The 13,063-nt window shown below is 37.2% G+C and overlaps 1 protein-coding gene across 3 annotated transcripts; it reads right to left on the minus strand.

The window, feature by feature from the left end:
• Positions 1-1,783: 1,783 nt before the first annotated feature.
• Positions 1,784-4,966, minus strand: LOC137247039 (uncharacterized). Of its 3 annotated transcripts, none has more exons than XM_067778108.1 (3): positions 4,703-4,966; positions 3,923-4,505; positions 1,784-2,602 (listed from the first exon to the last, which is right to left on the minus strand). In XM_067778108.1, exons 2-3 carry the CDS (start codon positions 4,494-4,496, stop codon positions 1,836-1,838), a joined length of 1,341 nt encoding a protein of 446 aa, XP_067634209.1. In that variant the 5' UTR covers positions 4,497-4,505; positions 4,703-4,966; the 3' UTR covers positions 1,784-1,835. The 3 variants fall into 3 exon arrangements, with proteins under 3 accessions (XP_067634209.1, XP_067634206.1, XP_067634207.1); XM_067778105.1 differs by having other exon boundaries at positions 4,677-4,966; XM_067778106.1 differs by having other exon boundaries at positions 4,572-4,966.
• Between the last annotated feature and the right edge of the window lie 8,097 nt (positions 4,967-13,063).

The raw sequence follows: 13,063 nt of genomic DNA on the forward strand, positions 1-13,063 counted from the left end.
TTCAGCCCCATTCATGAAAGGTATGAAGTCTTCGGCTGTGCCCGTTTTTACTTGTTTCGGATTGGTCTCTTTTAGGTTCGGTATAGAGCTTCACACTTTTCTTAAATAATGCCATTCAATCACATTTAATCTTTTTATTTTATTCATCTCGCTGCTGTTTGTTATACTCAGCGTGTTTTGCACACAGAGTATATTAGTTTTGATTGGATAACGGCTGGTTGTACAGGTATAAAGGAATCGAAATAGATATAGACTTCCATATACCAAAATCATCAGTGACAAAAAAAAAAAAAAAAAAAAAAAAATTGAGCCATATCTGTCCGTCCGTGAGTTCGTTAACACGATAAGTTGAGTAAATATTGAGATATCTTCACCAAATTTGGTACACGAGCTTATCTGGCCCCAGAATAGATTGGGGCGCCCACTTTTTATATATATAACATTTTGGAAAACACAAAAAACCTGATTATTTAGTAAATATCACGCCTAGAATGTTGAAATTTTACATGTGGACTGATATTGAGACTCTTGATAAAAATACAATTTTTTTTAAATGGGAGTGGCACCGCCCACTTGTGATAAAATCAATTTTACAAATATTATTAATCATAAATCAAAAATCGTTAGACCTATCGTAAATTCGGCAGAGGGGTTCCCTTTACTATAAGGAATGCTTTGAAGAAAAATTTACGAAATCGGTTAAGGACCACGCCCACTTTTACATAAAAGATTTTTAAAAGGGTCGTGGACGAATAAAATAAGCGATATCTTTGCAAAAAAGAGCTTTATACCAATCGTGTTTCATTTCCCAAGTGGATTTATAACAATAAATAGGAAAAACTTCAAATTTAAAGAAATGGGCGTGGCACCACCCCTTTTTCGTCTAAGCAATTTTCAATATTTCGGGAGCCATAACTCGAAGAAAAATTTACATATCGTAACAAAATTTCCTTATAGCAGGAAATATTTCTAGTAAAAATGAATAAGATTGGTTAAGAACCACGCCCACTTTTTCACTTTATATAAATGACTTTAAAAAGGGTCGTGTAATCATTTGTATAATCAGAAAAAATCATGAAAAATTCAGAAAAGATTTACAGATAATGATTTTTGTATATGTATATGTATATGTATTATTGCGCAGCCTTGTCAAACTATTAAGCACACAAAACAAACAACAGCATTTCAAGTGTACAGCTGGGTATGTAATGTTCGGTTTCACCCGAACCTAGACTTCCTTACTTGTTTTTAGATTGTTTTTAGGATCATTTCCCTTTACATGGGAACATTTTTTAGTTTTTAGTTTTAGAATTTGGTACGGGGGGTCATGTTGAATAAAGCTCGAGTTGTTAGCAAAGCTGTTGGCGGACCGTGGTGTGATGGTAGCGTGCTCCGCCTACCACAGCTTAAGCCCTGGGTTCACACCCTGGGCAAAGCAACATCAAAATTTTAGAAATAAGGTTTTTCAATTAGAAAAAAATGTTTCTAAGCGGGGTTGCCCCTCGGCAGTGTTTGGCAAGCGCTCTGGTGTATTTCTGCTATGAAAAGCTCTCACTGAATACTCATCTGCCTTGCAGATGCCGTTCGGAGTCGGCATAAAACATGTAGGTCGCGTCTGGCCAATTTATAGGGAAAATCAAGAGGAGCACGACGCAAGTTGGAAGAGAAGCTCGGCCTTAGATCTGTTCGGAGGTTATCGCGCCTTACATTTACTTTTTGATTAGCAAAGCTGGAAAAATTAGCAATACACAGCTTTTAATTAAAGTTTTATTTGATACAAGAACATTTTTTGTTTTATTTTGGTAGTGTGGACGGAATCGTGAATTCCTTTATTTTCAAAAGTATTTATCTCGCAGAAAATACAAGATCATGAATGTAAAACACAGCGTTTTCATAAAACTTATACTCAGCTTTTCACCAGCGCTCACGTCTTCATATTCGGTATAGTTCTTAACCTTAATTTCTAGCCCGTTTGATTTGGACGCCTCTGTCGAATATGGCGACGGTAGTGGAAAACAATAAACACGTTCAATCTCGAGTTGACTTAGCTCTTCTATAATAGTAATGGGTACACAAATTTTCGGTTCTTCGGCAGAATCAGCGATTTCATAGGGTACACCCACTTTGGTTATATTTAACGGTATTTGAGGTAGCACAGTGTCTGCGATATTTCTGACATTTAAATTATTTAGACGGTATGAGACGTTTTTTTCAAAACTGTTGTTTAACTTTTTTGTTAAAAGCTTGTGGTTCTGCTTGTCTTGTTCCAATGTGGGGACAAAATCTGTTGGCCATACCTTTTGAACGTCTATAGGCAGTGTTACTGATTCAGTTATAGTTTCCGCTTCCGTTGTGCTTTCTTTAGGAAAGGTATCAAAATCATGCAAATTTGGATTTTTTGATGGCTGTGGCAGCTTTCTATTGGTTTGTTTGGAAATTTCCAATAAATTTGCATCAGTCCCATTAAAATTTATAAATTCCGAAGAAGAGAGGGTGGTTTTATGCGAAGGTGTTGTCGAACCGCGACTGCTTTCAATTTTACGCACAAAGTTGGGATCGGCAGCTTGTGTGTCAAAGTTTGCTGGCTGCTTTTTAGAGGAGGCTGTAAAATTAAAAAAATGGGTTAAACTCCTATTATTTTTCATAATATGTGAATAAAGCCCAAAATAGATGTGCAAACGTTCTGCATGCAGGGCTGTTTGTTTTACTGCTGCTCATTTGTTTTGTAGATACAGCAGCAAGCAGAAAAACAGCAGTGGCCCAACTTTTTTTAAAATTTCGTAAAGTAAATTCTGGTTTTTTTTTTTGTTAATTTATGGTATTTTACGCAAAAACTTCTTGAAAGCTTATAACTAAAACTATACAAACCAATACCATGTATGTTTTTGAAAAATCTCGTAAATACGTTTTCGAAAACATCAACGCGGATTTCGAGAGACCTACAAACTTGTACTTTATTAGACCAAAATTTATTGGACCAAAAAACAACATACTCAAAAAAACTCAGAGAACTCAAAATAAAAAGTTTGAAATTTTTGTAAAATTTTCACGGATTTTTGATTTTTTTCGAAAACGTTTTTGAGACTGGTTTGCATGGTTACAAAATTCATAGAAGTTTGTACTTAAAATATCAAAACTGAAAAAAAGGAGAATTCAAATGATTTTTGCTATTTTTTTCTCGCTGCTGTAAATGTGCTGCTATATCATGAATCTGGAAGATCCATGCAGTAACGAAAATTAATTTTGCAATCTAAAAAATATTGCATTGACCTTGAATTTCATATATGAGACACGCAAAAGTACTTGTTTTGAATTTTCGTTACTCAACATTGGTTCTGTGCAGCAAAACTTTGTTTGAATAGACCATACAGCCCCTCACAAGACAAGCAGTGTAATATTAGGGTGGACCTTATAAATAAAATAAACGATTTTTTCCTGCCTAACCAGTTGAAACGGTACCTAGGACAAAAATATCACATATAAATTTTGCTCCTGCTAAGAAACGGTTAAAGGGTGTCGCACATTGATTGAAGTTGAGGTTTTAATTTATCGAGTATTTATAGTGCCATCTTAGCTTCCTTAACATTTCCAACCAGAACCAAAATTTATATATATGATGTGTTTGACCTCGGCATAACCGTCTGAAAAGGTGAGACTGGAAAAAAAACGTTTATTTGATTTATAAGGACCACCCTAGCGTAATGCAAAAAATTATTAGTTTTTGCGCGACTTAATATTTAAAAGTCGACTGCCAAACAAGAGGAAATCCGTAAACAAACTAATGAAAATATTCAAATTTATCAAATTAGAAAAACTTCAAAATTGTCATAAACGGTTCTACCTTGTAAAGCTTTTATCATGATGTAGACCAATATACATATTTAAAATCTCTCTGCGCAGAACTTCTGCACATATAACTTACGTCGTCCGATTTTCTTAACTGTTGTCTTAAGTCTATCGGCGCGTGGATTGGGTGTACTAGATGCTTGCATTTCTTCGGGTGTTAATGGGCGTTCCGGTTTCCATGTACCATAAACAATTGATTCCAACAAAGGACCTTCCTCCAGTTGTGTACTGCTATGCTCTTTTGAAGTATCAATGCAATCTTGCATAGTCGTAGATTGTGTCGGTGCTACCATCAGCAGCATTGGAGTTGGCATACGCGTGATGCGGTGTGTAGGTTTCACAACATTTCCAACAATTGGCCGCCAACCGTCAAATGGATTATTTGGCGCTGGTGTTACAAAAGGCAGAAGCATTGGTTTAGTGGGTGCCTGTTGTGGTGTGAAACCTTGTGGGAGCGTAAGCTGTGCGCCAACTGGTAGATAATCCCCGACTGTTGCTGCTCCGCTGCAGTCGAAGCATATGCCAAGCAGCAGAAAGTACACAAATGGGTGTGTAAGATATTTTGATATTTTGCCAGTTTTAGCATTTTTTCTAGAAATATATTTGGTGGTATTTAATGATGAAGACTGGGTGAGGTTACGCAGTCGCATTGTTAGGCTCTAAAAAAAATAATAATACTTAATGAAATCTTATTGAAATTCTTTGTGTTTCTCTCTATTGTTTACTTTTGTGCCACTTTTTGCATATCAAAAACTTTATACCGTTAAAATTCTAATAATTTGCAAAATACTTTTATGCATTTCAATCGGTGCTTTGTTTTTTATTCATACTTTCTTTGTTTTTGTTCGCTTCACACCTTTTAACGGCTGAAAACGTGCGCGCATGCTCTATAAGCTAATCATCTCTCTGTTCTATGCATAAGCAGCAACAAAATTATTAAAATGATGATGAATTAGCCACACTTTGGATACAGCTCAGACATAATTGGCGTCAAGCAACAACAAATAACAAATCTGTTTGTTTCTCACATTTTTTTTTTCAAACACAATTCTCCGCCCGTTGTATTCTTTAGATCACTCGGTCAGTTAGCGTCCGTTTGTGCTGTGGTTTTGACCGTACCGTTTCGTATTTCTTGAATAACTGAAGCGCATCCATGGTTTGGCCCAACATCGAAGTAGCTGGTGGCTCATCAGAATGTATAGAAGACATTTGAGCATGCTTTTGTTGTTGTACATTTATATTTTTACTAAAGAAATTTGTATCTAATAGTTTACAAGCACGACAATGAACTAATCAGATGGTAGGTATTTTTCACTTTTCGTAATTTGCATTATAATACGCCTGGCTATTATCAAAATTAGTATCCAAGAGCTCGTCATCGACGTCGCTTGGGTTGGACATGTATCTGTGCATGTATGAGACAGACCTCACCTTCCTTATGCCTCAACAACAAGGAACTTAGCATTGTGAGAGGATTAAAGATTTTCCAACAGCGATGCGACTCCAAAAAACCCTCTCTAGAGATCACAAAACGTAATTGGCACTCTAATAAAGACAGATCGGAAGAGACATGTAACCTTTAACTTTCATGTGTTCCCCTTACCCATTCTAATAGTGAAAGAGGCAACACTTGCTGCACTTTGACTTTAAAATATTTCTGAGCTAAAGATCAGAAGCATCACAGCGTATTTGAGGATTATAAGGAAACTCATAAAAAATTCCATATTTCAACTACGTGATGCAAAGTTACGCTCAGAGCCTCACGGAATTTTGAGGTGTCCATTGTGGAAGCAGGAAATACATACACCGACTCTGGCTTCGAGGTCTGTTTCACGAAAAATCGGATGCTAGTGTCTATGAACCGAATTTCAAGAAATCGACATCAAAGAGATGTCACCCCACTATATTTCATGCAGAAATCCATGCAATATAAGTTTGGGGTAGAGAATGTCTACGAAGATACTTATCCTTGAGGAGTATCCTCGTTATGTCAGGCAGTCTTATGTCTCTAGCAGTCTTACACAATCACTTATAAGCTAGTAGATGAATGCGTGGCGTCCTAAATGATCTGGTAGCCAAAAATAGGGCTTTGTTAGGATTAGGCTTCCGGGCATAAGCGACATGCTTTAGCAACATTCTATGGTCCAGTGCCCTTCTTGGGAAACAAGCCAGTTTAGACAACACTGGATTGATTGGTCATCGCAAAGGCAGGCCAAATTTTTTATACTCTTAGCAACGAGAATATCAGCCAAACTCATTAATCTAAGCAGAGAGGACCTACAAACTCTCACTGAGTAAGTTAAATCTATCTTCAAAAATCTCGCTTTCTAAGGTAAAAGATGAAACTCCGGTTCACATTATCTGCGAATGCGTCGCTCTGGCAAAGCATAGCCTTTCCCATCCAGGTGGCGGTGCTTTTAATTCCTTCGTGATGCGATACATTAAAAGCCTCCACATACAGTTATAGTCGGAAAGGTTAAGCACTGTAGATCTAAGTAAAGGCCGCAGTGCATCGAGCTCTAGTAACAATAATAATAACTCAAGAGCTTTTGCGTAAAGAATGTCTACTACTAGCCTGGGATCTATAGTCATAAGCTTAGACTTATCAACCACTTTCAGGACACCAAGCGGCAAGTCAACGACACCATATATCACGATGGCACCGGGGAGTATATCTGGAGCTATACAAGAGTGGAAATTGCTTGAAGACTTTACTGGCAGCGATCTCCAATACATCCCTTCCAAGTAGGATCACAAGAAGTGCCTAGGGCGAACACAATTAGAAGCACACGCAGATGGAACGTGAGAAGCTAAACACTGAAGCCTTTATTGCTGTCACCGACACATACCCGGAAGGTACTTACCATATCGGGATAGGTTGAATTAAACCTCGATGACCTTAAACCAAAGGGGCAAGAAGAGGACGTTGATGTCACGACGAAGTCGTTGCAGGGAGGACAAGCAGCTCAGTGCTGCTTCGAGTCTGACGGATAAACCTTCAAGACAGTAAGGTGGCATCGAGCGTACTCCACTCAACCCTTGACGTGGCGCTGATCCAGGAGCCATAGATTTTAGCGGGAGGAAAGGTCTCTGGGCTCTGCGCGCGCCGATTTGGCGTTTACTATGCGCAATCGGAAGGAAGAATGCGAACTACAATCATGGTAACGAAAACATCTACACTCATAAATGCTGCCTAATGACACGTCGAGCAAAAGAATAAACAGGCATTTATCCTGGCATCATGCTATATGGCTCATAGTGCGGAGGCAGCACCGGGGGAGTGCAAGACGGTAGTGGAAGAGGATGGACGCAAATGGCGGTTGGTTATGGGCCCGAATGCAAATGCGCACTTTACAAATGACAGAGGCGAGTCTCTATTTTGCTAAATGCTAAGAAATTGGCAGATAGCCAAAAAGGGTAGCGCCATATGTAGATGCGGTCCAACAGCCAGCAATGTTCTTGATATTACATTGAGTTCTGAACATAATATATAAACGTATATTTGGAGGGTTCTTGATAAGCCTTCCATACTAGACCATGCGTATATCAGATTGAGAGCATAGAGAAGGTAAGAACCTTTAGAAACCCTACGTAAGCAAACTGAACAAAATTCCAGGAACATTTAAAAACAAAATTGGGACAACCCGAAGATATTGCCACTAAAGACGAGCTTGTAGAACCAATAAAGGACACTAATGACTGCGTGTAGCAGAGTTGCTCCCTTAAGAAGATTTAGAGGAAAGCAAAACCGCCATGTAAACGTGCAACGACGAGCATAAGGATCTGTTGAGAATCTGCAAGCGCGAAGTTCACGGGGCAAAGAGAGCCGTGTGGAAAAATTTCTTTGCGGACATCGAGTGCTCCAGTGAAACAGCTGGGCTGCGGAAATATAGTCCAAGGACTAATAAAGAAGGAGAACAGGGAATGGTCACGTAGTAGTGAAGACCTCCTTGACGTGCTTCTCGACGCACATTTCCCTTCGGAAGATGATGCAGAAGAGTCAGAAGACAACACTTATACTTCAGTCATGGAGTGGGTAGTGCGGGGATCTCTCTTATTGGATATTTAAAACGAATGTAAAGTCTATCTTAAACAATGGATTCCTTTCTTGGTGGACAGATACACAAAAAAGAACTTGCTTCAAAAGTTTCGAGGCTATCAATGCTAAGTATAACGGGAGCGTTGGAAACAGCCCCATAGGCTGTGCTGTATGCCATTCACTACCTGGGGCGAAGAACTTAACAGTTGCAACGCCACTAAATACCTCTGGGCAGCTTGAGCGCAGATTATACGTCCATAGCACTATAGCATACTTAAGTACTGGGCGAAGCGACTACCTGACTTCGCAACTGGGCTTCGAAGTGGCTCTTAGAGACACAACAGAGGTCGATGGTTTGCTCAAGGGTGCCTAAATGGCAGACCGATGATACCAAAGTAATAATTTCACGTTCACAAACTTCTGTGATTTCAACTCCAAGTTTGCAGTAGTAAATCCGAAATTCATATGCGGTGTCAGGGCGAAGCATACATCTACATATATTTGGTGCCAGGCCATATGGGGACAGATGGGAATGAAAAAGCGGATGAGCTAGTTGAAAAGGATCGCACAAAAGCCTGTATCGTAGACGTCCCAATAAGATTGGGCGAAATTAAAAGACAGCGGAAGTTACGCATGATCCACCAAGCATGAAAGGTGTAAACCCAAGCGCGTGGCTACAAAGTGTCCTTCATGTGCAGGTCTTAAACGCTTAAACTAACAAAGTTACTTGTATCATTAAAAAGATAGGACTGTAAGCTCATCATGGGTATTCTGACTGGACACTGCCTTCTGGCATCACATGCTTTGAAATAAGGCCTAGTTAACGATAGCACGTGTAGCAAGTTCGGGCTGCAAGATGAAACGATCGAGCACGTTTTGTGCTAGTGCCCTGCGCTCGCAGGCTAAGACTCCAGCCTTACGTTAGGAATGATAAAGCTATAAGATCTAAAAGAAGCAAGTGGCATACGTTCTAGAAAGCCTGTAATTTTTTCGGACGGAGTTATTTTTTAACATGGGGCCTGGTTTGTGATAGGGTTTTACAGTATGGTCGTTGAACAAACTTCTGGGAACACTACGGGTTCATTCAGTCTATGTGTGGTAACAATTGGTGCGGTCCTCACCTACCGGTCACTTCAACCTAACCTAACCTATTAATTTTTAGTGTATTGAGAAAATATCATTTAAACTTTGATGTACACTGAAAGAAAAAGACTGGTAAAATCAACCGAAATACTGTCAATTTTTATCCTACGCAACAAGATGTTGAATCAACTGGGCACAAATCGTTGATTCGTAATTGACCGCTTTAGTAGTCAAATAAACAAAAAAAGTTGTTTCATTATACTTTACCCATAGTTTTTTTAAATTAACAATTATTACTGTCGCTCTAAGAATACCAATCAAAACTTTTAATATGTTCGGCAAGTTTAATTCTCGTAACACTTTATTTTGAAACGATTCCAAAACAACTCAAACTTTTATGCTGTCGGAAACATCAACATTAAAAAAGGATACTTTTTATTATCTTATTAGATTCTTTCGCGCGAGTGAAAATTCGTAAAGACTTGAACAAAATGTTACTAACTTTGGAAAAATCTTGTTCGTTCAAACAAAACTTTTGCAGCAAGAGGGCGCAATTTTGCATTTCGCTTGTAGAAGTTGCAAAATTGTACCCGATAAATAGGTGTCCCGGTATCGCATAATTTGTTGCGGTGTTATGCACAGTAAATTAAAAAAAGGGTTTTTTCGTTTTGTATTGATAACTGAAAAACTAGATTTTTGTTGTTTTTCCATTTTTTGCGTTTTTTCGATTTGATCGTTTTCTTATTTTGGTGTTTTTTTTAACAAGTGGCGCCATCGTCATAAGTTCAAAGTAGAGAGTGCAGTGAGCATAAAATTCTCTTTGGAATTTGAACATGCATTGACTGGTGTTCGCTGTTGAAATGACCAGTGAGATAAGTTGTGTTAACAGAAAAATCAGTTAGATGGATTAGGAATCTGTCAATTTTACAGAATTTTGTTAATTTGTTCGCTTGACAAAGAACTCAGTCGTATTAACCATAATTCAGCCAATTTCGCCGAATCTCCGTTAAGTCAAGAACAACAGATTTGATTTGTTGATTTTACTAGCACCATTTCTTTCAGTGTATGGCGCTGCATGGAGCTGTCAGATAGAGAAGTCTAGCTGCAACATTAGCAGAGCTGCATGCAGAATTTATGCACATCTATTGGAGACTTTATAGATAGCTCTATATTTTTTTTTTTAAAAAAAGATTATTTTATGACGTTTGAAAATTTGCTCAATTATAAATAAATTTCTTCATATTTTTCAATAATCTTCTTTTGTTTTATTTTGGGTAAAAATAAACATATCATTTCTACATAGCTTTCATTTATACGAAATGCAATTCATTACCGGCAGTCAATTTCATGGCAATTACAACCCCGCTATCCATTGCATAGATGGATTTGGCAGTTATATTTATCCAGATGGTAGTGAGTATAAGGGGAATTTTAAGAAAGGAAAATTCCATGGTCATGGACAAATAATATTGAGCAAGCCATATAGTTTTACATTTGTTGGTATATTTGAGGATGGAAAATTGACAGAGGTGCATGATATGATTTACGGTGATGGACTACATTTAAAAGCCACTTTAGATGCGCAAACAATTGATTTCTCCAATTGGAAATATTGCTCAGAGAAGAATCGACGTTATGCTTATGAAATTTCCGGTGGACTAGGACCATCGGGTAAGGTGTATTTATGAAAAATTTAGATGCAAATAGTTATGATACCGGTGGTGGTATATACAAAGAAGATACCGAATTTATTGTGAAAATTCCACCACCATTCTTTTCGATACGCTTTTTAGCATGCGACAAAGAAAAAGATTGGATCATAAAAAATTGTCGTAAAGGACCTTGCGATCGTGATGCTATAGTATATAGTGGTATTGAACCTGCACCGGAAATAGGTCGCAAAATTTTGAATGCCAATTATTTGGCTACAGAAATATTAAATAATTGTAGCTGTAATCAACGTTACGATAGAAAGTTGTTGCGTGACGAATTGTCGGAATCTATAGAGCCATCAGCGTCAGATATGCCAACATCACATTCAACGAGTTTATCCAGTTTTAGTGAAAATACTTTGGAAATTACGGATCTTGCAACAAAATGCCGCAATGAAGTACGCACTTTGACATTAGATTTAACCGAAAAACAGCCTGGTGGCGAAGTGGAAGAGGAATTAGTGAGACCATCGTATGTGTATCAATATTTTGACAACGAAGATGCTTGACGAGTCATCAGTTTTTGGTTAAAATGTTCACTTTTTGGAATGATTTTTATTGCTACAATATACATCTTTTTTATGTACTACCGACTGTTTTTTTTTTATATTTACTGCAAATTTGTTTTTTTGGTTTCGGCTTTACAGTCCAGTAAATCAGAAAAACGCCTTTTTTTATTTTATTTTATTTTTTTCGCCAACGTTTCGACTTTTTATTTTGGTCTTCTTCAGGGCCTAATGGCAAAAAAATTAAGAAGACGAAAATAAAAGGTGGAAACGTTGGCGAAAAAATAAAATAGGTGTTTTTCCGATTTATTGGACTGTAAACCCGAAACCAAAAGACAAATTTGCAGTACAATATACATCATACTACCAATAGATAAATGTTGTATATATATTAATTTGCACTAAATTTGATCAAATTATAACTAAATCTAACTGCAATTTTCATTACTATAGTGTCAGTTGAAAGCACTGCGTCGAGTCAGAAAGATTTCTTGTATTGTCTATAAATGCGAAGTTCTGCGATAGTTCGGAACAAGTGCGATTCGCTGCAGAGTAGTTTATGCGTATAAAGAATGCCTGTTTTTGCTAAAACTTCTATGTCGACCTATCGAAAAAAGATACGAATTTAGTTTATTTTATTCCCTTTTCAAAATTAGGAATGGGTTTAAGTTGGCATTTACAATTTACTTTTCTCATTTCTATATGTCGCATTCGCATTTACAATTGACGCTTTCTACTTTTCTTATTCTTACCCTGTAGTTTAGCAGGTTAGCCACTAGGCAAGAGAATTGTGCCCTTTTTTAGCAGGGTCAACGATTGAAGTTATCAAACTTTTCTAAGATTTGAATTGAGAAAAAAATTGTTTGTTGGGAACAAAAATTAAAAAAAAAAACATTTTAATAGTTCTAATATTTTTACGAATATCGAATAAAGCGACTTAAGATATTGTAATGAATCTTGGGAACTTCTGCTTATTTGCAAAACCTCTGTTAATTGCTAAACTGTTGAATAAATAACTCCAATATTCAATAATGCAAAATGGTTTTTATTAGACTACTTTGAGTGTACTTCACAATAACTCTTACTTCAAAACTAATTGCGTGTTTAAATCAAACTGAATACTGACTACTCAGCTTTCACAGCTTTTATACTCTCTGTTGCCTCGTTCACCCATTTCTCCTAAGGTCTAGTAACTTCGCGAATTTCATGCTTGGTTACCATATATGTATATGTATATTTGTAGTTTATAGTCTCTCACATAGGCATATGCAAGTGTATATGTGAGTACTACTTCGGCTGATGGTATTTGTCTGCTGTCTTGTATGTACATGTGTAAATGATGATTAATGTGTTTATGTAGCTTGCTTTAATGTTGTTGCGCCTTTATTTAATAACCAAAGGAATGTGAGTATCAATTAGTGATGCTAATATTCCTCACAATATGTACGTATATTAAATATGAAGGACTATGCACAAAAGAGACTTACATAAATTTGCTCTAATTATTGAGAAATAAAATAATTACAAAATAAAATTTTAAGTTAAACGGTTTTATTGAAAACAATATGTTTAGGCCACCAGCCTAAATATTCACGACTACCCTAATGTACATTTTTAAGAATATTATTATTTACCGGTAACGGCCCTGCCGAGCGCTAACTTCAAAGGGGGAAAACTCGACGAAAGTTAGCTCTCGGCAGGTGGTGCGGACCTTTTACGTTTTTAAACTCTTTCACTTCTTATTTTGTTTTGTTGATTTTCCGACAGGGTGGATAAATGATGTATACTGGAACCATTTTCCCTCATTCCTTGTCAAATTTGGTTTTGGGACAAACCGGTTTCGGCGTTGTGCCATGAAGCACAATATCATGGACCAA

This window comes from Eurosta solidaginis, chromosome 3 (genome assembly GCF_040869045.1).
Source record: "Eurosta solidaginis isolate ZX-2024a chromosome 3, ASM4086904v1, whole genome shotgun sequence".
In the NCBI taxonomy this organism is placed as follows: Eukaryota; Metazoa; Arthropoda; class Insecta; order Diptera; family Tephritidae; genus Eurosta; species Eurosta solidaginis.

Coding starts and splice junctions, on each gene's coding strand:
- LOC137247039 (XM_067778105.1), bottom strand. CDS start 4,730: ATGCGCGCACGTTTTCAGCCGTTAAAAGGTGTGAAGCGAACAAAAACA. Junction 4,506..4,676: donor AGCGAACAAAAACAAAGAAA/GTATGAATAAAA, acceptor TATTTTTTTTAG/AGCCTAACAATGCGACTGCG. Junction 2,603..3,922: donor AGTTAAGAAAATCGGACGAC/GTAAGTTATATG, acceptor TTAATTTTACAG/CCTCCTCTAAAAAGCAGCCA.